This window comes from Molothrus ater, chromosome 2, assembly GCF_012460135.2.
Source record: "Molothrus ater isolate BHLD 08-10-18 breed brown headed cowbird chromosome 2, BPBGC_Mater_1.1, whole genome shotgun sequence".
Classification (NCBI taxonomy): Eukaryota; Metazoa; Chordata; class Aves; order Passeriformes; family Icteridae; genus Molothrus; species Molothrus ater.
The window spans coordinates 74,245,623-74,270,655 of NC_050479.2; the positions used below are offsets into that span (position 1 = coordinate 74,245,623).

General features: G+C 40.0%; 1 protein-coding gene across 3 annotated transcripts in view; it reads left to right on the top strand.

Moving 5' to 3' along the window:
• Positions 1-22,052, top strand: part of ALKBH8 (alkB homolog 8, tRNA methyltransferase) — a 43,553-nt gene extending 21,501 nt beyond the window's left edge. For all 3 annotated transcript variants that reach the window (XM_036385627.1, XM_054514009.1, XM_036385635.1), the window contains exons 9-13: positions 7,989-8,095; positions 11,097-11,251; positions 12,064-12,329; positions 20,008-20,157; positions 21,338-22,052. In XM_036385627.1, the coding sequence (XP_036241520.1) occupies positions 7,989-8,095; positions 11,097-11,251; positions 12,064-12,329; positions 20,008-20,157; positions 21,338-21,907 (1,248 nt within the window). In that variant the 3' untranslated portion in view covers positions 21,908-22,052. The remainder of the gene's footprint in view (positions 1-7,988; positions 8,096-11,096; positions 11,252-12,063; positions 12,330-20,007; positions 20,158-21,337) is intronic.
• The last annotated feature ends 2,981 nt before the right edge of the window (positions 22,053-25,033 follow it).

The following is a 25,033-nucleotide window of genomic DNA, read 5'->3' on the forward strand; positions in this document are numbered from 1 at the left end:
TTGTTTTCCCTGTTCTAAAATAACGTATATATGTCAGATGTGTGGGAGGTTTGTGGGATGAAATGTAGCAATTGAGTAATTGATAAAACAATTTTATTCAAATTATTGTAAACAAGTATCTTTGTGTCAAGCAGTGTTTTGAATCATACTTTATGGCCACAGGAGACATTGTTAACTAAGAAGATGACTTTCATTGGCTTTCATTAGTTCTTTGGGTTTTGTTTGGGGTTTTTTTGGTTTTTTTTGGTTTTTTTTTTGGGGGGGGGGGTTGAGGAATGCTTTTGATTGCTAAGGAACGAGGTTTCTTAATGTATGTAAGCAATTTCTTTAAATTCATGCCCAAATCTTTGTTCCTCAGTAGATTTCCCTTTTACAGTGAAGATGTAGAGGATTAAGAAACAGGCCATATGGTAGTTTCTATAGCAATAGATGAAAAACCATGTCTTGTCAGCCCTTATGAGATATGATGCAAGAATTAGTTTGGGAAGGCACAGTTTGCATGTCTTGTATCCTGGCAGTTCTCTTTTATTGTAATGATCTCTGGGGCAGCTGTTAGATGCAGGTATGAGAAGGACTAGCTGACCTTTGTTTCAAACTATGAGGACATAAATTCATTATTTCATCCCTTTGAATTACAGGTATTCAGCACCACACCGTTTCCACACTACTTTCTCAGTATATAGGGGTCAAGATTTTAGTGATGATAATAGTGCAGGACTCGGTTTTAATTAAAGCAGGACTCGTTTAAACAGAGTTGAAGCATCTGTTGAATCCATATGTGGATGCCTTATGAAATAACTTATTGTCAATGGTATTTAGTCCAGGATTAAGACTGAAATTTTATTATTTACAAGTAGGTGTACCTGTGGGCTGCATGCCTGAGCTCCTCTGTAATCAGTGGGGATTGAGTCAGTCCAGCTTATGGGGTAATTCAGCTCATGCTGGGTTAGGCATCTCGTTTCATTTCATAGGTTTCAGTTCCCCAATGGGTTGTTTTAAAATCTAAGGCCAAATGTAGATCTTAATCTTGAACTGATTTGCCTGTTTCCACCCTAGTCTTAAAGTTAGCCTGAATTCCTTTACTACAGCACTGCAAGCAGAAAGCTGAGACCTGCAGAGGAGAATAAGGTTTGATGAATAATCCCAGTGTTTGTAGAGAATGAGGGAAGATGGTTTTCCGCAATGTGGGATAATGAATATGCAGCATGTTTTACCCATGCCTTGAAATACACTAAACCTGCAAGGACTTGGGCTATTTTACAAGAGCTGGTGGGTCTGTGCCACACTAGTAACTTGGTATGAGTCTACACTTTGAATGTAAATATTTCAGGTCCTCTTTCCTGCAAATTACACTTACCTGTTTTATTCCACGTTTGGCAATATTACTCAGGCAAAGCCTGGTTTTTGCTGTATCAATTATTGTTTATTTAGCATGGAGGCTTTATTCTCTGTTCCTCTCACTGCTTCTGCTGTAGAAAACTTGCAATTAAAGCCTGCAATGGTTGATGACAGGATGATAAATGTACAGGTAGTGTGGAATGGATGTACAATTACAGTTGAAGGGAGTCCTGCTTACATGTATTTGCAACCTCAGTAATGTGAGAATTGTGTGTATTTCCACAGGTATTGGTAAACAATCAATGGTTTAGAAAGCTGAGATGTGCTTTTTGAATGCTGAGGTGTTTCCCTTTCTACTTAGAAATTGAAAATCTCTTGAGAACTTTTCTAAATGGGTGGAAGAATTACAGATATGCCACAGCATCGCATAGACCATGTGCTACCATACACATCCATTTAGGATCCTATAAATATCATAAATATTAGGATCATCTAAATATCATACTTGCATATAAATTTGTGCTTATTACAGAACAGCTATGTCTGTGTTGTAAGGACTTGTTTAGTGGTTTCTTGGTGGACATTTGGTACAATGTTAGACATGTAAATAAGGATTATTTGCTTTCAGAGCATAGAGTAACACATTATGTGCAAATCTGAGGAGATGTAATTGAGGACACAGCTGCTTTCTTATGATGTCTGGGCTTTACATCTTAACAGACTGAGCCATTTGTAGGTCATCAGGGTCAGGATGTGTAGGCATCCTCTTGTGCTCTTCCATTGAACTGTACTCCATTAGAAAGCAAGAGATGCAAAACCTTAGAAATTTCCTTTCCTTTGGAAGGGAAGATGAATGATTTGGTGCATTTCAGGCACGTTCTGCCCTGATACAGTTGGATGCAATTCCCTGTATGTCAGTGTAGTAGCACCCATGGATGTGAGGGAAGATATATGACTGAAAAAATGGGAAAATACTGCAGAGGAGGCTAAATCAGTAAAAGAAATTATATGAAGACTAACAGCATTAGCCTCTTTCTTTCTGTGTACTAAAAGAGTTTAAGCTAAGAGCTAGGGAGGCAATTTATTAAAGGATGAAGATGAAATGTTAGTGAGAATGACTAAATTGGTTCTTCTTAGGAACTTGACTGACTCTTTGACTCTGGCTTCACAAAAGGACATCAAGGTTTTTTGCTAGGGTCAGATAGCACTTCCCAGAAAGGAGACATCTATACCTGTTGGTGGGGAGAGAGAGGGGAGCAGTGGTAATGCAACTATTGCCTTTTACTGTAGGCATTGAAAGCCTTTTATATAAGAGTCTAGTATACAACATTGAGTTTTAACACAGGTAATGATCTGGGAAGGTGCAAACACCACAGGTAATGTCCTGACATACAAAAGAAACTTGATACTTTTAGAGCAGTAGGAACTGACATATTTAAAGGCTGTTGAAACAAGGAGTCAGCTTGAACAGAAGTTTGTGGGATGGTGCCATAAGTACCACCAGCATCCCAACTCTGCCAGGGCTGGGCAGAGCAGCCACCTCGCTGGACATCACCAGGAGCTGGCATCCAGCTTAGTGAGGTGACTGATGATTTCTAATGACTTGGTGTTGGTGAACCTCCAGAGATGAAACCCTGGGTACAAAAGGAGAGTGGCGTATATTCCTACTAGCTATGACAACGCCTGCAGAGGATTGGAAGCTCCTCCATCCAACTGTCGTTTGCTTGAAAATTACAATAGTTTTCCTCTTCTTGTGCACTACATGAATCTTTTAGAGAAAGGCCAGACAGTAAAGGAATTTGTATCATGGAGTCAGTGGCATACAGAATAACTAGCAGAGATACTGGTGTGCTGTTCAGTGCATGCACTCAACTCCATGGGCATACCAAGAAAATCATAACAAGGTGAGACCTCAGGTATAAAAGAATGAAGTGTCCATATATTGAAATATTTTTTAAACACTTATATGCTACTTTGATTAAGAAAAGACTTTGATTAAGAAAAGAAACCACATAGATACTTAAAATGACACAGAATCCAGGAAGATAGTTACATGTTGCATGGATGGAAAATTGAATACAACTTTTGAAGAAAGAAAGCCTAGTAAGTATATTAAGCATCTGAGTAACATCACCATAGTGCCTAAGTGGATAAACAGGCTTAGCAAGAGATGGTATGCTATGGTATAGATCTGATATGGGGGAGGCCTGCACATGTGTTGTGAGATTTTTGAAAAGGCAGTACTGAAATAGTTCACCGTCACGATTGTCAATGCTGCACTTGTTTTCTGAAGTATGGCCAGAGTATGTACATGATACATGATGTAAATATCTGCATATATTACATAAGGTAAATTTCCTGTGATGTGGATTATTCAGGAAAGATAATCCTAATTGCTTTCCTTTGAAAATTCAGCATTTTCTGAATCCTGAATTTTGGAATTTAGCATGGTTTTTGCAGTGAAAGGTGCTGTATGTTACCAATTAAGTGCCTTGGTCCTGTGTGAGCCAGCAGGCTCTTGTCTCTGCATAGAGCCCTACTGTGTTGTTCAAGCTCTGTGTGTGGGCTCTAAACCTCTCAGCTGTCTTTGAAGTAGACATTCTTTTTCATCTGTTTTACATGTGGGAAACTGTTATGTAGGCTGATAATCTGTCTTTGCTCTCTGAAAATTCAGTAAATAATGTCAGAGACTTGAGAAGCGTTCCACATTGTACTTTTTTTAGCTTTAGAGTATGTTTCGTCTAAGGTAGTCTATTATCATCAAATACAAATTGCATCAGAGACAAAGCTTAGAAAAAGAATTGCCGATCCCCACTGTAGCTGTGAATTTCTTATTGACATTGTCTTTATAGCTCTGCTGCATTATTTCTGCTTTCCCTTTGAATCTTTACTTGTTTGATAGACCAGTCATTCACCTTCATCCTCCTACTCTTTCATGAAGTACAGTACCACTGCACTGAAAGGTGGTGCAGACTTCTGCACCCTGAGGTGTTAAGAAAAAGATACTTTATTCCCTTCTTATGTTGGATTATTTTCTTTTGCCATATTTTATGTCACAAGGAACAATGTTCACGATGTGGGTGTCTCTTTGCTTTCAGGTTTAGCCATCCTTGAAAGCTGTTTACTGGTTCATGTGCTCCCTTGTCATGAACATCTTCTCTTAAATAACTTGGCATCATGACAAATTATTTAAAACCACAAGTAGATATTAGCTGTTTCTTTTAAGTTTTGGGTTTTTTTGCTATATTCAGAGATTCACTTTTTCCATAGTAGAATGAAATAGGTAAAACTTATGTAACACACACTGTTTTTATGTTTTGATTGTAATCCTTGGATGATACACCATGAGCTAGCTAGAAATTTGATCTTTATTGACTCTGCCATCTAAGAGGAAAAAAAAAGATAGGTAAAAACAAAAATAGTAATTGGAAATAGCTCCTGTGGAGCAAAGCTGTCATGAAGCAGATTGATTCAGCAGTGGCAAAGTTGCTTTATTGATTGTAAGTCCTTAGTAAATTAAAAAGAGGAGCAAATGTGTTAATCTTCTGTGTGCGTGTGTGTTTGACAGTGACAATTGAAAATGCTCTGCCAGGATAAAGACAGATAGAGGAGTGTGGGAATGTTATCTACTTCAGTCAGTAGCAGGCTTGCCAGAGATAAGAATAGGGTTCTTCAGAAATCCTTCTGGATTGAATGTTCTTTACTGTGCTGTAAACAAAGGACAGAGGAAGTATTCCTGCTTGTTTTTTTAAGCATTCAGGTGCAATTAGTCTAGGTAAAGGAATGAAGCGTAGGAATTATAATAATTTTCTTCAGGTGTTCCTTAAATTTTATTCTCTGTCTCAATTGCAATGTCAAATTTGTTGTTAATAGATCAGTGCAAAACCTTAATATATTCTAGCTTAGGACCTCAGTCCACTTCATAAGCAAAAGTCAGATTTGGATTTGGATTTTTGACTCATTTAATTACTGCTAATTACTTTGTCATTGCCCATTTGCAAGTAAATTAATAGTTTATTTATATTTTCCTTCCCAAATTATCACAGCTTCTCATAAGGATGAAATTCAGTTAGATGGGGAGCAGCTACACAAAGTGACATTATAGTACAGAAGCTTTCCCTTCCCAGAAAAGCAGGAACAGAGCTGGGATTCTGTTCTGGTGAGGACTAGATGTCACCAAGAGAAATTCTTGCTTTTCAGCCTCAAATTCTGCACCATCAGAAATTTTGTTTCATGTATTTCTTGCTGGGTTAGTGAAGTTGAAATTCAGCCAGGAGAACATGCTCTTCTTTTATTTCCTGCCATTGCTGCCTGAAAATCCAGCTGCCAGGGATAGTTTTGTGGCTTCTGATTCCCAAGGTGTCACCTGCCTATAGAGCACTCTGAACCTCTGTTGTTTTGGATGCACAGTTGTTTACAGGACAGGGTTTGAGAAGCATCTCCTGTGAAGAGACTCTGGGGCCACACAGATGGTGGGGGAAAAGGAATTGGAGATGAATGAGGTAAAACAGCAGAGAAGGCAGGGAGCTGGAGATAGTGTTGTTTCCCACTGCTTTGTACGGAGTCACCAGCCTGGCATGCTGAAGTGAAAGGGAGCAAGGTCCTCTTGGGCCCTGGAGGGAGATGGGAACTGGAAATGCAGGGGACCCATTCAAGGTCTCCTCATTGATTCATGGATAAAGTACAGTTTTTTAATATCATCTGCAAGAATAGAGCTTTGTAGTTACTACTGACTCAGAAAGAGGGCCAGTGGGGCAACGGGATTCCTTCCAGGAAGGAATCTAGACATTCTTGTGTGCAGCTTATTATATCATGCTGCTGAAGAGCCCAGACTCTATCTTGTCCCCTCACCCATGTCTCCAGCAGCAGTGAGCCAGAGAGGCATAAGACAGACTGAGGCATCATCTCACTCATTTCATCTGACCTCTTTACTCCTCTTTTTCTTTCTTTACATGCTGGTCCTGTTTAGTTATCTTCTGATTTATTTGCCTTGCCAGATAGCTGCATCTTTTTGCAGAGACTTGATGATATTGTGCTTTACAGGACAGCATCCCCATCAGATTTGTCAAGTCCACTGTACTTTCTCCTTCCTCACCCCATGCTTCTTTGAGGTTTCCTAGAAGAAATTGCAAAGTCCAAAGTACTGTAGCAAGTGGCTGCCATTCATGTATTTGTGCAGCTATTGAAGCATTGCATGATCATTAATCAGAGCTTATAGTTATGCTTTATTAGTCTTCCCCTGATATCTCTCTACCCCTTTCAACCACACTGTTTGTCACCCTTATCACTTTTTGCCTTAGATAGCCCAACAGGAGAAGCTGTGTCACTCTGAGTGGTAGTACAGCATAAATAATTTTTTTCCTAATGATGTAAATGCCTCTGTGCTTTGCTTCAGTGTGCACAACATTAAATAGTAATTGTTGTTATTGGCAATTTGTAGTGTTTAAGAGTCTTGCTTACTCAGTCTCTGTCATGCTGGGTTTTTGTGCTGAATGACTGATTGTTGCACCACTGTTTTTCTTTGTGAAACACATCTGTACGCAGAAGGAGAACTGCCTAATTTGTTTCAATCTGGCATACTGGAGTAAGTCTGCTTTTAAATTGCATACTTAGTAGGTTACAAATCAGATGGCAGCATTTGCATGGTGCTAATTCTCCAGTGTACCAGGAACTGCTGACTTGAATAGGTTTTGACCACTTTTCCTTTTCAGTAAGTCTTCTGTAACTCATTTGGCTTGCTTAAATGACCTGCTCCTTATTTTCCACAGCAGGAGTTTCTCTCGTTTGGGAAATGTAAAAGGATAACTTTCCTAGCCCAAGCAGAAGCAAAATGCACCACTGCCATCTGGGCTGTGAAATTGGAATAAAGCTGAAAGCGTTACCTCAGTATATTGCCGTGGCTGGAAGCCAGATGACAGATAATAAAAGGATGGTCTGTTAGTTGGCATGTTAGTCAGGATCTTGGGATGTGCTTGTTGTGCTTCAAATCTCCAAAATGTGGGCAGGTTGGAAATTATTTCTCTCACCTAATACTGCTTATCTGCATGTTATGTATCTACTGAGCTAATTGTCTCAGCTCATCCACTGTGAGCGGATAGGCAATTCCAGAGGGCATGGGGTCATTCCACATCACTTAGCTCGACATTTTACACTAGGATGAATAACCCTGTGGAGAAACTTGTCTCTCTGTGTAGACATCACAAAAAGACAGTAGCTGATGGCCTTAGTCCAGGTACATAACTTTCAGATGCTTGAGATACAGCAAATGAGCCTTCTCTTCCTCTCATGCAGCTGCCTTTAGTTGTGGGGTAGCAGTCCTTTCCTGCCTCACGGGTACACAGAGATTGAACAGTGCTACTGTTCTTACAAAGTGTTTACTGTGAAAAGAAATTAATATGTAATTATAATTATCTCTATATACATATATTTGTGACTGCCCAAGATCTGAACATCGTGCTGAAAGGGAGGGAGTTTTAGGACAGGGGACCTAGAGGCTTTTGCATCCCTAGGAAATACGTAGCTGTTTCATAGCAATATTCAGTTAAACACATTAGAGAAACAAAGAAAGCTAGGACTTGAGAATACCTGGCTTGTATATGAAGCTCTATAAGTCATGCTCTTTCATGGTGACTGGTTTTGTTTCTTTTTAGATTGTGATGGATTTCAAACACCCTGATGGCCTTACAGTGGCAATTATGTTGCCCCGATGCAGTTTATTGGTGATGACTGGAGAATCCAGATACCTGTGGACACATGGGTATGTGTAAGAGTCCCTGCATTGCTGAAAATAGAAGAGTAATAAATGTTGTTTGTTTGGTTTTTTTAAAGACACTCTGTGTTTGAAATTTCCTGAAAGAAATCAAGTTTTATAATTAATATCCAAATTCACTCCTTTGCTCAGATGCTGCTTAGGTTAAATTAAAAAAACTTGGGGATTTAGGGAGCTAATTGCCAGTCCCTGAGGTGCAGTTTCCTGCTGCTGTCGTAAGTTTCAGTCGGAAATCGCTCTCACATCTGCAGTGTGAAAGTTCTCAATGACTCTGAGCTGGCAAAGAATTGATTGTAGTGCAATTAGTGTCACCATTCCCTTTCTCTCTTTTCAGCCCACAACTTTTCCCATTAGATTACAGATGCCAAAGGCTTGAGAGAGGGACTTGAGAGTTTAAAAGATTGACTTCCCCTGCACTGAGACCTTGAGGGTGGCAGAGGGGAGTCTTCCTGAACTGTTCCCAGCTGCTTTAGGGACACTTTAATACTGGTAAGACTGCATTCAGCAGTTTTGGGACACTGATAAGAGTATTTATTGAAATACATCTTCAGGCTGTGCTTATTGTAGAATTTAAATACATGCTTTTTAAATCATGCACCACTGGGAGATACTTAGAATTGGAGTGCTGAAATTGGCAAAAAGGCTAAAACCTTGCTGAGCTCTGAGTGTGACAGTAATGCATTTCAGGAGCGTATGGCAACCCTGTATTGGACAGAAATGCCCATAGCAAGCATTTCTTCCTTTGTTTGATCGAAGCCATCACTGATTCAGCAGTCAATTGGAGGCACTAATTACATTCTGTGTCAATTAAACACCAAATCCTTTCATTGGCAGAAATTTTTCTGCCTTTTAATTTTGCTGGTTAATATGTATTATGTAAACAGGTGAATATGAAATCCCTGATAACCTTTACAGTGTTAATTTTAGAGAGCTCTTATACCACCTGTATATTCCCTCGTTAAATTAAATAAAGTTGTAAAAAGCACTTGATACTTCTGATGTGCCTCAGTATAGAAGCCCAGAGCAGTGAACTCCCTTGTTGTTTGACATACAGGACTGAATACAGATACCAGCATTGTAATCTTCTTATGCTGTCCTGTCTAATCCTATCATCTGCCTTTTGGAAAGGTCACGCACAGCTCTGAGAACACAGTGCAGTTTCCATGTCAGTGACATTGCTGACCAGGGAAGCCGGTGGCCAGTCCCCAACCCATCAGGCAGCTCCCTGGGCCGTGCTGAGGCCAGTTTGGAACTCCAGCCCTAGGTCAGGGTAGTGGCTGTGCACAGACAGAGCTGGGCGTGCATCTGAGGCTGTAACTGGAACAAGGGCCAGGGGGACAGCCTCCATTTAAACGCAGCTCCCAGGGGAAGGAGGGCTCACCCTTTCTGAGGCCTCAGCTTTCTCCAGGGCTACCAGCTCTGCTCCTTCAAGCCAGCCCTGGGCAGCCACACTCCCAAGGAGGCAGAAGGATACATGACTGGCACTTACAGTACTGGCCAGCAGCCATTGAAGTTGGAATAGTGTATCTGTCTATTGAAATGTGGAATGAGATTATTACTTAACTCCCTTGTACCTTCAAGTGATGGTTGTCTTTCAAGAACCAATGAATAAACTACATGGAAAATGAAGATCCCAGACCTTTCTACTCATGTACAAATGGTTCCTGTGCTGGTATTTGTCCACCTTTCCTAAATATATTTCTTCTATATGTTTTTAAAAGCAGTAGTGAGTGAAGATACTCAACTGGAGTAAGCTTTGCATTGTGCCACTGGAACATTGTATTGTAATCAAAATTATAATCATCCAGCGAGAAGTTGTAACTAATTCACTTGCATACATAATGTCAAAATAGATTTAATAAAATTTGTGATGCCTTTTATCTGCATTTCAGAACTCAAATTATAAGAGCACAAGAGTCAGTTTTGAAATTAATCTGATTGTGTTTTCAGTGTGTATGCCAAGGAATTAGAGACTTACTTTTGACCCCATTAACAAAGTGCACAGGAAAAGCATTTTTGTTTAGTTCTCTGTGAAAGGGAAACGCATGGTTTAGAAATAAGCTTATGCAGTGTCATCAAGGAGGACAAAAGATGTATTCTCTTTTTTACTCATAGGTGAAAATAGAATTCTGACTTTTCTGATGAAGTTCATTAGTGATGTTTTTGATATTTGGTTGGATAACTTGGCAAAACTATATTCTTGGCACTGCAATAGTAAAATCACTCTGTGCCAAGCAAGAGGGGGTGGCAGCATTTTATTTTTGACATTGGGAAGTCCTCGTAATAGTAATGAGAGGAAATGAGAGAGAGGAACAAAACCCAGGAGAGACAAGTGATGCACAGTGCAGTTGTTCACCACCCAGTGACTGATGTGCAGCCCATGCCCCAGTTCATACACTGAGCAGGATGCTCTGTGGTATGAAATATCCCTCTGGCCAGTTTGGGTCAGCTGTCCTGGCCATGCTCTCTCCCAGCTTCTCGTGCCCCTCCTCACTGGCAGAGCATGGGAAACTGGAAAGTCCTGACTTAGACTAAGCACTACTGAGAAACAAATGCAACATCAGTGTGTCACCAACATTATTCTCGTACTAAATCTAAACCACAGCACTGCTGCTGTTAGCACAGATGCTTAGAAGAAAATCAACTCTATCCCAGCCAAAACCAGGACAAAAATAAATATATTTTAAAAAATATTTATAAAAAAGTGCTAGACAAATAAACAATCAAACTTTATGGAAGAAAATGGAGGGAGGGAAGGGAAATGTAATTACATGCAATTAAACACTTCAATTCATATTATTAGTTTATGTGTCATCTCTTTTCTCTCTGAAATTGAATAAGTTGAAAACTGAGAGGCAGAAATATTTTAAATAGGACATTGTAATTATATTTCTCTCAGTGTAGGGATTGCCTTCTTACAAAGATGGATTGTGGTTTTTTTTCTGATGCAAATGGAATTATTCCTTTACTTTGTGTTGCTTTATTTTAGGATCACACCCAGAAAATATGATGTTGTTCAAGCATCAGAACTTGGGCAAAAAGATAGAACAATCACTGCTGATGCTGGGGATTTAACATTAAATCGAAGGGAAACAAGGACATCATTTACATTCAGGAAAGTGAGGAGAAGCCCTTGCAATTGCAGTAAGTGTCTTGAGGCCAACTTCAAGTCAAATTTGATATTTATCACCAAGAGGTAGCTTTTTTTGCTTTGAGAAAATAATTTGATTCTTTTGGGTAGTTTTGGCAGTCGTCATAGCTATTCCTGGATGGTTTGTAGCATATTATATGGCTTGAATTGCTTGCATTCATGTGGTTGCTGGAGTTTATACAGGAGGGCATTTGGCTTGCTCCAGAGCCAGGCAAGTAATCTGGAGTCTGTGTCACTGGCATTTCAAGTGCCTAATAATGTAACAAAATAGAAATAATTACTATTCTTCAAGTTTTTTCCTCAGTTTTGATCCTTTTTTTTTTTGAGGGGACCTCTAATTTTGAGAAAATAGGTACATTAGAGAAGGAGAAGTAGTCATATCTGCTGTGACAGAGCCACGTAAAGTGCCTTAGGGCAGTAGAAATAATAATAGAGAGGTGGCTCAATGATTACATGGAATTGAATTCCATTTATGCCCTTAAAACAGAATTTCAGAGGCTGAATTCAATGATGTCATGGTCTTTGGCATTGGGGGCACTATCTCAGTTTTGAGAACATAAACATCATTAACATAGCAGATTAATGATCACTGCAAACAGCCTCTGGTACATGTGGGCTGGTTACTTATTTTCAGGTCATCAAACACTTCTGTATTTTGACCTGTGTTTCAGTTTTTAAAAGATAAAGGAGGATTGAAACATTTTTTGCATTTTAATATTTCACTTTTAATTTAATATTACTAAATATGCTTAATCAAAGAGGAATTGATTTAAAATTAATATTTTGTATCTGTTGCTGTATCTAGTTTACCCATCTGTCTGTGACAGCCAGAAAGGACAGCAGAGACCAGTGCAGCCTTCATTTCCCCAGAATGAGATGGAGGCCTCAAAGCTGGAGCAAGAATATGTACACAAGGTGTATGAAGAGATTGCTACACACTTCAGCAGTACCAGGCACAGCCCATGGCCCCAAATTGTAGAGTTTCTCAGGTCCCTGCCAACAGGGTCAATAGTGGCTGATATTGGTTGTGGTAATGGGAAGTACCTTGGCATCAATGACGATTTGTACATGGTAAGTAGTAGTTCCTGTCATTTGTTTTCACTGGTTCTGGTGTTTATTCTGTCATGATGCACTTGCTGGAGGTTCAGGTTGGCATTGGAAGAATGCCAAGAACAGAAAGCTATTTCCTGATCCAAGATCAAGTACCAATTGTCTTAAGTTTCCATTTGTATTCATTATGTGCTTTACCTTTTTCTTTTTTTCAAAGCCACTTCTGCTTTGTAATTCAAAATATGTTAAGAAAAATAGTAATGGATGCAGCAGATTGAATAATTATAATGGATGGTTTAGGCTTTCTTGTCATTAGTGTTGAATAAATTTATTAAATGTTTGGGCAATTTGAATGCTTCCAACAAAATTTTTGGTTGTTTGGTGAGTGGGTGAAATCTCCATGGGCAATGCTATTTTTCATGACCTCTTCAGTTCCCTGTGGCCTGGTGGCATGTCTCATTTGTGAATGATGTGATGTTTGGCTGTTCTACCTCTGGCTCTTTGCACAGGCCCAGTAAATATGCCAACATAAAATTCACAGGGAGATCTCAACTTTGGTACAGATTTCTGGCCTTTCACTCCCTTTTCTTCACTTTCAGACAGTTCTGACATAATTCTTGCTCATTTTCTTTCTTTCACTGTCTCACAGTCTGTACTTAGTCCAGTTTTATGAGATGATGTATGTACAAGTATGAACCAAAAGATAGCTTTCACTGCAAATATTTAAAAGATCCTTTTTGGGGGAAATAAAAAAGAGTCAAACTTGCCATTGTTTTAACCCAAGAGAAATCTCAGAGAAGTGTGTGTTATGGTATCTGCTCTCTTTCATTCCAGGATTGTCTGATTCTTTCACACATTTGTCCTGTGTAACACTCTGAAATCCATCAGACTTGAAAACTTCTATTTAGGGCAAAGCATTCATTATTGACAGTAAAACTTGGAGTTGTTTGTCTTTTTCAGGAGTTTCTGTCCTGTTATTTGTATTCAGCTAAAAAAGATAAGTGGTTATTTACAATGCTGTTTGTGTTAGTAAATTATCTCCCTTACTGTTCTTAAGGGCTAGAACCACGTCAGCCAATTAATAAGTAGGCATCTTCATGCCTAACCGCTGTAGCCCAGTTATTAATTTCAGTATATTTCAGTCTTTTTGTCTTTCAGTCTTGACTGCTGTAAGAAAAATCAGCAAGCCTAACTAGAGAGGAGAAACATTTATCAGAGTATCATGAGGGTTGACTGGTCCTAGAATGGATTTGGTAAATTGCAGTTCTGGAGGTTTGTGGTAGACTTGTAAAGTGAAATTAATGCAAGATACTGTATTCAGAAATTGCCAGCATCAGTCTGTTTTCTAGACACAATTAACCAGCTAAGGAAAGGAAAGATCACATACTGGCTGGCAGTAAAAGGAAAGCCAGCTCCTCTCTGTTACTTTAGGAGTTGCCTAATTTCATATGTGTCAGAAGGAGAAATAAAAAACATGAAAAATAACAGTGAAAGGGAAGAAACTATTAAAGAAGCAGTTGAAACAGTTGAAAAATAGAATCTGGGAATTGCTTCATTCAGTTGGCCTCCCTTGACATTTTATTTTCCAGTGGTGACAACTAGTGGTTCTTAGATGGAGATAGACTCTAGACTTTGCATTTGGTTGTTTTCATCTACAAGTCAGCACAGAGCCTCAGGAAAATGGACTTGACTCCTTTCTATCCGATTTTTTTTTTTCTGTAGCAGCCAAAATGTGGCTAAAGAAAACCCTGTGTATATTGTGTTTACAGGTGTTTTTAAACTTTTGACAAGGTATCTCAAGTGCTGTTCCACCTACCATGGTTTAATCATGGAGCAGAGGGTGAGGGATTACACGATGTTTTATGTATCAGGTGCGTTGTTGGGATAAAAGGAATGGTCTCTAGATGTAGGGCATCAGTTTTCTTCCTTATTTACTCATATTAAGTTGGAAGCATAAAATCCAGGCATAAACTTAGTAAATTCTACATCTCTTTTTTTTGTGCACAGTGTAATGGAGCTCTTAGCCCAGGTCCTGTTGGGAAAGAAGCAATAAAGCAGTGCTGAAATTAGGAGTTGTGTAGGAATTGGGTAAGGCACTGTTGGCACAGCTCTGTAGCTTGGGGTGTTTTGACTCAGAAATACTGAAAACCTGAGGCAAGCATTTCCTGAAGACAAGCAATATGCTTTTATGCTTTAAGTAGCAGTGCTAATGGTAGATCACAGCTAAGGTAGCTCTCTTGATGTTTTACTCTTCAGGTACTGTCTGAAAACATCTTCACTGTGACCTGTGCTATTGTAGTTGCTTCAGTTTCCCTGGATGATTAAATGTGGCCTCATCTACTTGAGTATCCCGTGTGACAATGAAATGCGTGAGTCCATCTACACTCAGCAAAACTGACAGTGCTGTAATGGCTGTATTATTCTGACACAGTGAGAGAGCAGCAATTCCATGCCAATCAAATTCAGATTAAGGATGTATCAGCTAGAGATGGAATCCATGTCTGATGTAGCTAGCACAAAAGCTGGAGAAATGTTGAATTTAACAGTTTCAGATTACTTCTTCTGTCTCGCCCACCTTGTTACTGTTTAAATGACAGCAAAAAAGAGACATGGTTTTAGTGTTGTTTTTCCACGATTCTCTCCTCACCCAATCTCATTTGGGGGAATTATTTTAACAGATTTTATTTAGGTGCTTTCAAGCTTAATAGTCATCTCTGTAAGCAGAGCTTTTCTTTCTATGGAACAGTGTGTTCCAGCCTTAGCCATTCCCCTGATTACCATGAGGGTTTCATTGATTTATTGCAATGAGATCATTAATTTCTATGCACTTTAGCTTTGTCTCCTTATTTCCAGTGTTCAGGTAGGTGTGGTGATGTGTAAGTCTCTGCAGGAACATTCAAAATCCTCACAGGGCTACAGCGTGAATGAAAAGCCATTGAAGTCTTTCAAATTTGTGGTTTCCATTTTTAATTGAACTGATAAATTGGTGGGAAATTCAGTGGCAAATAACTGAAGATGCCATAGGGTAGATATGTTTTGGTTTTGTATAAAGAAATTATTCTGATTGACAGAGTACTGATGATAGGGAAAAAAATATGCCAATAGAGGAGCCAGAATGATTTGCTTTAATACAGATATTCCTGTTTTTGTTGTGTGTGTGTGTGTCATTCAGAGGTAATTGGTAACACATTTTATATTTCACAAGACTTTTGCTCTGAAATGTGCACCTCTATTTTCTGTATTACTGTCCCAAACTACAATCTACTAGAATTATTTAAAAATTTGATTTTTCCAGTGTGTGGGGAGGAGAGAGAATTAATATTTTCTGTGGTATAGTTGCATAAAGTTGCGTGGCTTTTAGTTCACTGGGTTTGTACAGATTGGGAATAGATTCCTCTCCCAAGGACTTTTTAGTAGTGGGTAAAAGCAGGAGGGACAAAACCTAATTAGTAAATGGAGTAAGTTCACCATATCTTAGCAATTGAAGGGTGACACAGATGAACCTTTCCTGCTCTTTTCTCTCAGTGAATAAGAGTCATTAAATGGGTGAGAGATCTGGGAAGAGAGCTCAGAAGGAACTGGGCAAGAGCAGCACAAAACTAGAATGAAAGCTGAATTGCTCAACTTGGTTCTGTTGCTCTGTCACTGAGAAATGAACTCCGTGTCTTAACACAGCACTTTGCTTTCAGAGATACCTTGACTACATGCAATGGAAAAGCAAAACACTACATGAAAGGAATGCTGAAAGCTTGACTCAGATGAATTGTTTGCTGGAATGTAATTTGGTTTCTTGAGCTTCTCATGCAGTTAGTTATAGCTGAGGCTTGTCTCTGGAGAGCGAGATAATTCCATTCAGTGGCTGGATTTCAGAATTAGATGTCGTTTTGTTCATCGCTCTGTAATGTGCTGAATAAATCAGGTTCCCAGATACTTACAAGAACTAAGTCTACCAGGCTGAGTTAGTTATAATGAGATAACGTAGAAAGAAAACATAGTGGTGGGTAACCTCAACCTGTCTTTACTTTTTTTTTTCAGCATGCAAGAGGGTTTATCTTTTGCAGATTTGCAGCATAACTACAAAGCAAGCTATTTAATAGTGTCTTTTCCCCACAATGATGTATACCAAACCACTGCATTGAATAGATTTTCTAAAATCTACTTTAGCTACTCCTTGCTGTAAAGGTGGAGTTGAGGGTGCATGGGAACATGAAGGAGCAGGATGGCATAAATGCCTGTGTTATCCATTTCCAGGAAGTCAGTACAGAGTTCCTGAACACTCAGACAAATCACAGGCATTGTATTTGTTTCTCCCTCCTTTTTCCTTCTTTATCTTTGCCTTTTTTTTGATTGTCTAAAGGTTTGCATTATCCAGTGTGCCCAGAAAGGGTGTGGTATGCCAGTATGATGACAAACTTCCCCGCCTTTCCTAAGTTTTGTGTTTGTTGGAGTTCTAGTTACAAACTTAGAGGCCTCCATACTAATACAGATTTCCTGTCTTCAGGTAAGAGTTGGATGCAGTTAATATTTATCCTTATACACTGAAAATCAGTGCCTGAAATCCAAGTGGATTTCAGTCACAGTAACTGTCAGTGGCCACTCTTGAGCTCCTGTAAGCCATTGTTTACATCACAAAAGTGGTAAAGAGATGGCTGGAGGTACTTCTCAGAAAGGCAGGGATGTGGGAATGGATATCTGGAGCAAAATCTGAGAAGCCTGAAAAGCCAGCCTCCTTTACGGGAGTATTGAAAGGTGTGGAGTGACTTGCTGAGAGGTGAACTAGCTGAGGTAGACTCAGCTGAATTATCAGCCATGCTATTTGAGATATATATGAGAAATTGTGGAGTTTGAGCAAGGAATTTGATTTGGAAAGCTGAGGTATAAGAAATGATTGAGAAGAATCATAGATAATAAGAAATAGAAAGTCTAAAAACATACACATATAGCTTGACTCACCAAGAGATGTACTAGATTCTTCTGGGTTTGGACACCAGACTAATAATAATTCATCTGCCTTTCTCCACTCTTCTGGAAGAGAAGCCAGCAAAGACAATAAATATCCTGTCCTGACCATCAAAAATAGAGATATGAACTGGCAAAATTAAAGCTTTCCAGCTATATTTTGAGATTAGTTTTAAATGTTCTGATTATATATTTAATTAGATAGAGAAAAACCTGTTCTCAATTAAAACAGTCAGTTGAACTCTTCTGTAGATGAAGTTTCATCAAATCAGAGATTCTTCATGCATTAGAATTTAAAAATCAGTTAGTAATGGAATTGGGAAAAGTTGAGTTTGGGATCTCTGCCCCTTGCTGTAAATGTTTTCTGTACTCATAAAAACCACAGATAGACTAATTTAAGGTAGCATTTTGCTACCTTATTGTTTTTTTAAGTGACTGAAACAAATGTATTTTGGTTTTTAATGAATGCATGTTTCTTGCAAGTCAGAAAATGCAGGAATGTGGTGATTTTAATTATTTTGAAATATCACCTAGCGATAATTCTAGTATAGATGCTAAAGTTACCTAGTTTCAATGCCAGGCATCTGTGGTGATTCTTTGCATTCACCATTTATGCATATATGCATAGCACCTATTGTCCTGTTTACGTTTAAAATCATGTAAAGTTTTAGCCTAGTATACCTATTTTAGAGCAGCTGTGTGTTCAAAGTGTTCTGTTTCAAGGTCTCCATTTTCACTGTGAAACAGCATCTTTTTGCTTTGGATGTACGTTTGTTTTAGAAAGTATGTCAATACAAGTAAACCAAACCTTATAATATTTGCTATAATTTAGATGCAAATGAGAACTTTGCAATCTGGCAGTCATGCCTTTGTTCTCATTCTCAGTTCGTTGGAATTCATCAACATATATTGTAGTCCTTTTCAAGGTCATTTTGGGAACAGGGGATTGTGTTCCATTATCCAGCCCATTTTCACTCAAGATGTGGAGGTCCAAAGCAATTCTTTCTGGGAAAGCTTGCCATCAGTGGAAGCTCTTCCTCCTTCTGCCAGCAGTAAATTTGGTCCTTTGAGTTTTATTATTAAGTACTGCAAGCCAATGTCTTAATTGCAGAAGTAGTTAAAGGTACTGGTAATGAGGTGTGCAATCACTAACATGCAGGTTGTCAGAGTAATTTAAAGACACTTCAGTTGGCTGCCAGTGTAAAATGATGAGGATTTGTTTGCATTCAAGTAAGCAAGGGTTTAGTTTTTTAATTCATAAACAACACAATTCACTCAGTGCTTCAGTAAATGCGAGAGACCAAGGAATGAGTGTGAAGAAAGCAATGTTAGGATTGATCTTTTTAGGTCTGTTTATTGCTAATTGGCTAATATGTACACATTCATAGGTTTTGGTGGAGGATTATCTTGTATTGTCAGGTTGGCATTTTCACAACTGTTACATTTATTTTGGATCAAAAGTCAGGGACCTGAGTAGAAGGCAGCTCACTGGTAAGCTTTCAGGAAATAAGGCTGGAGCTGAATTCTGGTTTTCTTCAAAACTGTGGTGGTAGGCTGAAAGGTAAAAGGACTTGAACAGATAAAATCAAAAATTATGATGGAAAATAAATATATTTTCAGTAATTAATGCAAAAGAGGTTTTTAATTTTAGTGGTACTGCTGTCTCTTCTGGGTTGATAAAGCAGGGTGAGTTGTTTGCTATTCTTCCTGCATCAAAGATGGTTTAGTACTCTTTCACTGTCTAATCAGCAATAAACACTGTCAACAGTAATTATTTAGGATTCTGAACCTATTCTCTGCTATCTACTTGTTGCTAGTCATTGAAAACAAATAAAATTTATTATTCTCATACATGCACAGTTTGGTATACAACCTGGTAGCAGGGCTTTGGTTTGCATATTCAGTATGCATGGCAGACATGAAAACAAGGTGGCACATGCCTCACTATTTCTTTCAGAAGGTGTCTTGATCAATTGTTTTGATGCAAGCATGTAAAAAACACTTCTAGATGCTGATTTTTCAAAGATGGTAAGTTTTGTCTTACTGCCTTTGATGTGGACACTGGGCAGGTGTAGTGGGCTGACCGCTGGGTTTAAAAGGGGAAAAAATTAATGTTTAATTAGGTATTCAGAAATGGTTCTAGGGGTCACTTCACTGGACTGTACAGAACCTTGTAAAATTATGTTGAGCACTTCATCCCACTGAAATGACAAAACCTGGGTGATGAGTGAAGCTGTATGCCGTACTTTAGTGATACCACCAAATCACTGGATAATTGTTTACATTTGTAGATCAGCTTTTGTGAGTTCACTATTTCGGTACTTCAAATGTTGTCAAGTTAAAAATGGCAGTTGAAATGAAAAGAGCATACTGAGATTAGGTGACATCTCATTTTGCTCATTTCAAGACAGCTTGAATGAATTTTGAAGAAAAGTTAGGTTGAAAACTGGTCTGTCTTAAGCTGGTTCAAAATTAGGGTGCTATAATGAGCTGTCTAATATCCAGTTTCTTATCTTTGTTTTAAGTCTACATCAGGGTTGTTTTCTTTTTGTCTATACCTGGGAACTATATAGTCTTTTTAAGGCTTATTTTCTCACACTTGCTCTTGTTTTGATTTTAAACTGTGTTCCTCAGTAGGAGACTGTGATGACTCTATTACTGTAAGCATCAAATGAAAATCATATTCCAGTCTTGTAATTATCCTCTTCTGAAAAGCTTAATGAAACATTTTCTGTTCTAGGTTGGCTGTGATCGCAGCAAAAACCTGGTGGATATTTGTGGAGAAAAACATTTCCAGGCGTTTGTCTGTGATGCCCTGTCAGTGCCAATCCGCAGCGGTTCTTGTGACGCTTGCATCTCGATTGCTGTAATCCACCACTTCTCAACAGCAGTAAGTCACCCCTCTCTGCTCCATGGTACTGCTGGGTTGCTGGGCAGAGCTGCTAATACTGCAATACAAGCAAAGGCAGGAACAAAATGGGAAGAAATTCAAGGTTTGCATTTGGTGTAAGCAGTTGTGAGAGCAGAGTTAAGCTGTTGTGCTACTGTTGCTTCTTAGACTTTCTGTTCATATTCTCCTCCTGCTTCTCCCTTGAATGCCTTTGCTCCCACTGAAGCTTTGGTCCTCTGTTTGGGTTTCATTTTCATGTGCTTGTGATTGATGACACTGGAGAAGGGGGCTCTGCTTTGGGAGTCAAGACATCTATTGTTTCCTTGGGTCAGATATTGGGCTCTTGGACAGATCTTGGGTTTTTTAATCTGTGCACTGCTTGTGCATCTCCAAACAAAAGGGAGACTGCTCACCAGACTGCTGTATCTCTGGGCTGGGTAAGGTTCTCCTGGCAGAAACTGTGTCATGGTAACAAGTTATCTTAGAGGGGCCCCATGGACCTTTCCATACCATAAATGCAGTGATGTTTCCAAATCCAGTAAAAAAAAAAAAGTAGAAAGAACTCTGTTTTGGAGAAGGCTGACATATCTTTGTGTGGTCAGAGGATTTGTGTTTAAGCTGTAAGTCTGACCCCTTCAGCTGCAAACGTAGCCTGTGCATCATCAGGTGTGGTAGATTTGAATCGGGGATTTTAAATCCTGAATCACCTTCTTGAGAAGGTGTCTGTCTTTTCCAGGTGGGCTGAAATGTCCAAGAAATCGTGCTCAGCACAGAACTATTTTCAAATGGAAAGAGAATAGTAGAATCATTGAGGCTGGAAAAGCCCTTCAAGATCATCAAGTCCCACTGTTAACCCAGCAGTGGCAAGTTCACCACTAAACCATGTCCCTGAGTGCCACATCTACAGGGCAATGTGGTTAAATACCTCCAGGGATGGTGAATCCTGGACAGCCTATTCTAGTGCTTGACATGAATGATGTCTTGATCATGAAATTGTGTTTAGGAAAATGTCTTGGCTTGCACACAGTGATGGGCTATATTATGAATGAAAATAAATAGTGGGAAAAAACAGCTTCTTTTCAAGATTTACTGTATCTTGGGTAAGGAGAAATTGCTGCCATTCTATTCTCCTGATTTCCTGTTTATGTAGCAGCTTCACACTTTGGCTTTTCCTTTCCAGGAGCGGAGACTGGCTACTATCCGGGAACTAGCTCGGCTTCTGCGACCTGGTGGAACAGCACTCATTTATGTCTGGGCAATGGAACAAGAATACAAAAACCAGAAGTCTAAATACCTTAAGGAAAAGAATGGTAGTAAAAACAAAGAGAAGGAAATGAATACTGGCACAGCCCAGAGACCACTTAATGACCAAGGGCCTGATAACTGCAGCCAAGACTCAGCATGGTCTAACCAACTGCTTAATGACTTCAAGGATGAAAGCTGTGGTGCCATGCCAGTAGCAGACTTCAGACTGCCTGTTCACACTAATAGAACGTCCTTTCACTCTCAAGATTTGCTGGTTCCCTGGCACCTGAAAGGTTGTACAAAAAAGAAGAAGGAAAGTATTGATACAGTGGTGGTTCCAGGTGGCTCCAAAGAATTGCAAGAACTCAGCCCTGTTTTCCACCGCTATTACCATGTGTTCTCTGAAGGGGAACTGGAAGCAGTGTGCAGATCCCTGGATTGTGTGAAGGTTCAAAAGAGTTACTATGATCAGGGAAACTGGTGTGTGATTCTAGAAAAGTTGTAGCCTGTGATGCTTCCTCTACTATCTGTAGAGTTTTCTTTCGTTTTTTACAGTGAAAAGTATTTTGTGACAGGTATTTTTACTGCAGGCTGCAGCTATTGCCTCTTTTAAAATAGCAGAATAAAGATTTTGCATTGAGTTAATAACAGTGGCTAGCACTGTGTGCATGTGTTAACAAAACAATGCCCAAACTCAGCTACTACCTCTGCAGTGTTTGCTTTACTTCTCTGAATTACAGTGAAGAGGATTACGTGGGAAAATACTGCCCATGCAAATCACTAAGACCAGTGTTGAGCTTTTAAAGACAAAGGGCCTGATTCTCCCTTCTCTTACACCATTTTATATTGACATAGCTGCAGTGCTTTCCCTGCAGTCCACAGCTAATAGGAATGGACTCTGGGCAGGAAAGGCAGGGCTGTTTGCTGTGTAAAATTTTGGATGAGGGAGGAGGGAGTGAATTGCATATGAAGCAGTTAAGCTGAAGAGTCAAAATGTTGCCTCAAGTTTGGTCTTGCCTGTTTTGGTGTCCATGAGGGGTGACAGATCTCTTTCAGTTTGAAATTTACTCTCTTGGTTATGGTAATAATGATTTCCTCAAAGGGAACTGAAAAGATATTGGGGATACCACAGACATTTTGCTCTTGACTCTCAAATACCCACGATCCATCCCCAGATTTCTGTAGCTCTTCATTGTAGTGTTGTGTGAAGGCTCCTGTGAGGTGTGAGTTCCAGCCCAGCTGGAACAGCCAGACCAGCTCTGCTACACACCTGCATTCCTATGAGCGTGCATCTCTGTGCCTGTAGCACCAGGAGCTGTGGGGGTGGGGTGACCCAGAGGTCCCCCAGAGGAAAAAGGGAAAAATATTAAAGTGAAGGCAATATTGGTGCAGGTTTCCTGTGGGTATTTTCAACCTCTAAAAACAGTGGAGCAAGTTTTGTTTAATACACTTCAGAAGAAAGGATTTGAGTAGAGGGGAACTGATGCTGGGCTGGCTGTCTCAGAGCAGCTCTTTGGGCTGTGGCCTGCAAGGACTAGTGCAATTTATTTGATTACAGCTCTTGTGCTGCCAAAGGAGTGGGACACCTAGAATGTATTTCTTAAGCTAAAATAATGGGCTGACTTTTGTGGGATGAATGGCTGTTGGTGCCTCTGGAAACCAGTGCTGCTTAGCTCTGCTGTTATATTGATCACCTGTAATTGTAGCAAGCTCAATGGTATTGGCAGGTTGTGCTGCGGTAAATAATGGCATACAAACCAAGGTGCCCATCCTAAATCATGTGGGGACTTTGAGGACAGCTTGGCTTATTCCTGCTTGCCTCCCATGTGCAGGTAAAAGGCTGCTGTGCTGGCAGCCTGCTCACAGTCACCATTTCTCCTAGGCTCCCATCTTGCAATGGAGAAAATCCAAGGGGAACGAGAGCAGTACAAGAGGAGCTTGCTGCAACCACAATTCACCTGGCCTGTGCTTTGTGTGCTGTCTGCTTCCAAAGAGCCTTGGGAAAGAAGGTCTCAATCCTCAGCTGCACATGCTGTCCATGTAACAGCAGCCTTGTCCTAACTGATTCCTTTCCTTTGGCCAACAAAGGAAGCATGTCTGTAGCAATGAGCCCTCTTGGGCATGTTCAGGGGCTGATTTGCAAACATTCAATGAATATCACATTGCCGGAAACATGTCCTCTATAAAGGCCTGAGCTGGCTTTAGTACTGGTACACAGTGTTTAGGTGCAGGAACTCACTCGTTTCCCAGCTGGACTGTAGCACCAGAGCTAACCAGTGCTACACTATGTCATTGTGTCACTGGTGAGAAAGGGCAGGGAGAGCCTCTGCTGGGTGTCTGTGCAGTGACTGACTCACTAACCTGGGCTCCCTATTATTTCTGATTATGTGGATTGCATTCATGTAGAATAAAGGAAGAGGACACATCTCTGTGTGGACACATCTGTGCCTGCTTGCCCCTGTGTTTGCTGGTGCCTGGACTCCTGCTGAGCACACAGCAGCTGCTGTTGGGTTTGTACATTGCCTGTAGCTGCATTTTTTTAAAGAATATACAGTGTTCTGGCAAGGAACAATTACTCCTTGAAAGTCCTTCTGAAGTGCTGCCGTATCATGACCTTGTGTGACAAATTAGGAATCAGGTCTGCAGTTGTGCTGGATTAGTCAATGTACCCTTGTTCTGACTGAGGATAGCTCAGAGGTGCTGCCTCCAAATTCATTGCTGGCTCTGACTGGACACAGGGTTAAGCACTGTTCTAACCTGGGGCTCAAATGCATCAAGTAGACAAAGCCGGAATAATTAAATGTGGACTTTATGTAACACTGATCTATTTTTTGCAGGCCCTGTGGTTCCTGTAGAGCTTTCCTGTTTTCCCTCTGTTTCTCTGGCAGAGGCAGTGTTAGGCAATGTCTGGTGTCACACTTAGCATTTCTTGCCTTCTGGGCTGATTACCATCATTTATTGACTGGCATATAAATGAATAGGTCCCATTCCCTCTCACCAGGTCTGCAGTGAAGCACCTGGGATGTCTGAGAGGAGAGTCAAATTTTATTGTCAGTCTTTTGGAGGCCATCAATCTTCCTGCAAGGTATTCCTTTTAGCTGAGTCACAGCAGCTTTTCATGCTGTGACTTGCTTTCCATCCATTTCATGCTGGCTCAGAGCAAAAAGTGTTGTTCTCCCTGTCCTAGGCAGCCCAGAACCTCCTTCCAGAACCAGGACCCACTGGAACTTACCACCTAGGGTCCTGGTTCTGGAAGGAGGTTCTGGCATGGGGAGGACCAGGTTGGGCAACACTACTTGGACAGGTACACTGGGTTGAACATAATTCCTTACCAAAGAGGCCTTTCCTGGCACTTCTGAGGGCTGTGAGCCAGAGGACGGTCCCAGCGGCATGCTATCTCTTCAAAGACAATAGAAAAGTTAAAAGTACTCTGAAATCCTCTGAGGCCTGGAAATGTTACGAAATATTTCTTTGGTTAAAGTCAGAGAGTCTCTTCAGAAGCTCTAAGAAGAATGAAATGGTGAAGGAGAAAATGACAAGGGAGGAGGGCAGTCAGATGTTAACAAAACATATTGCAGAGATTTACAACACAGAATTATGTGCAACCACAGCTGCCCTCTGCAGTACTCAC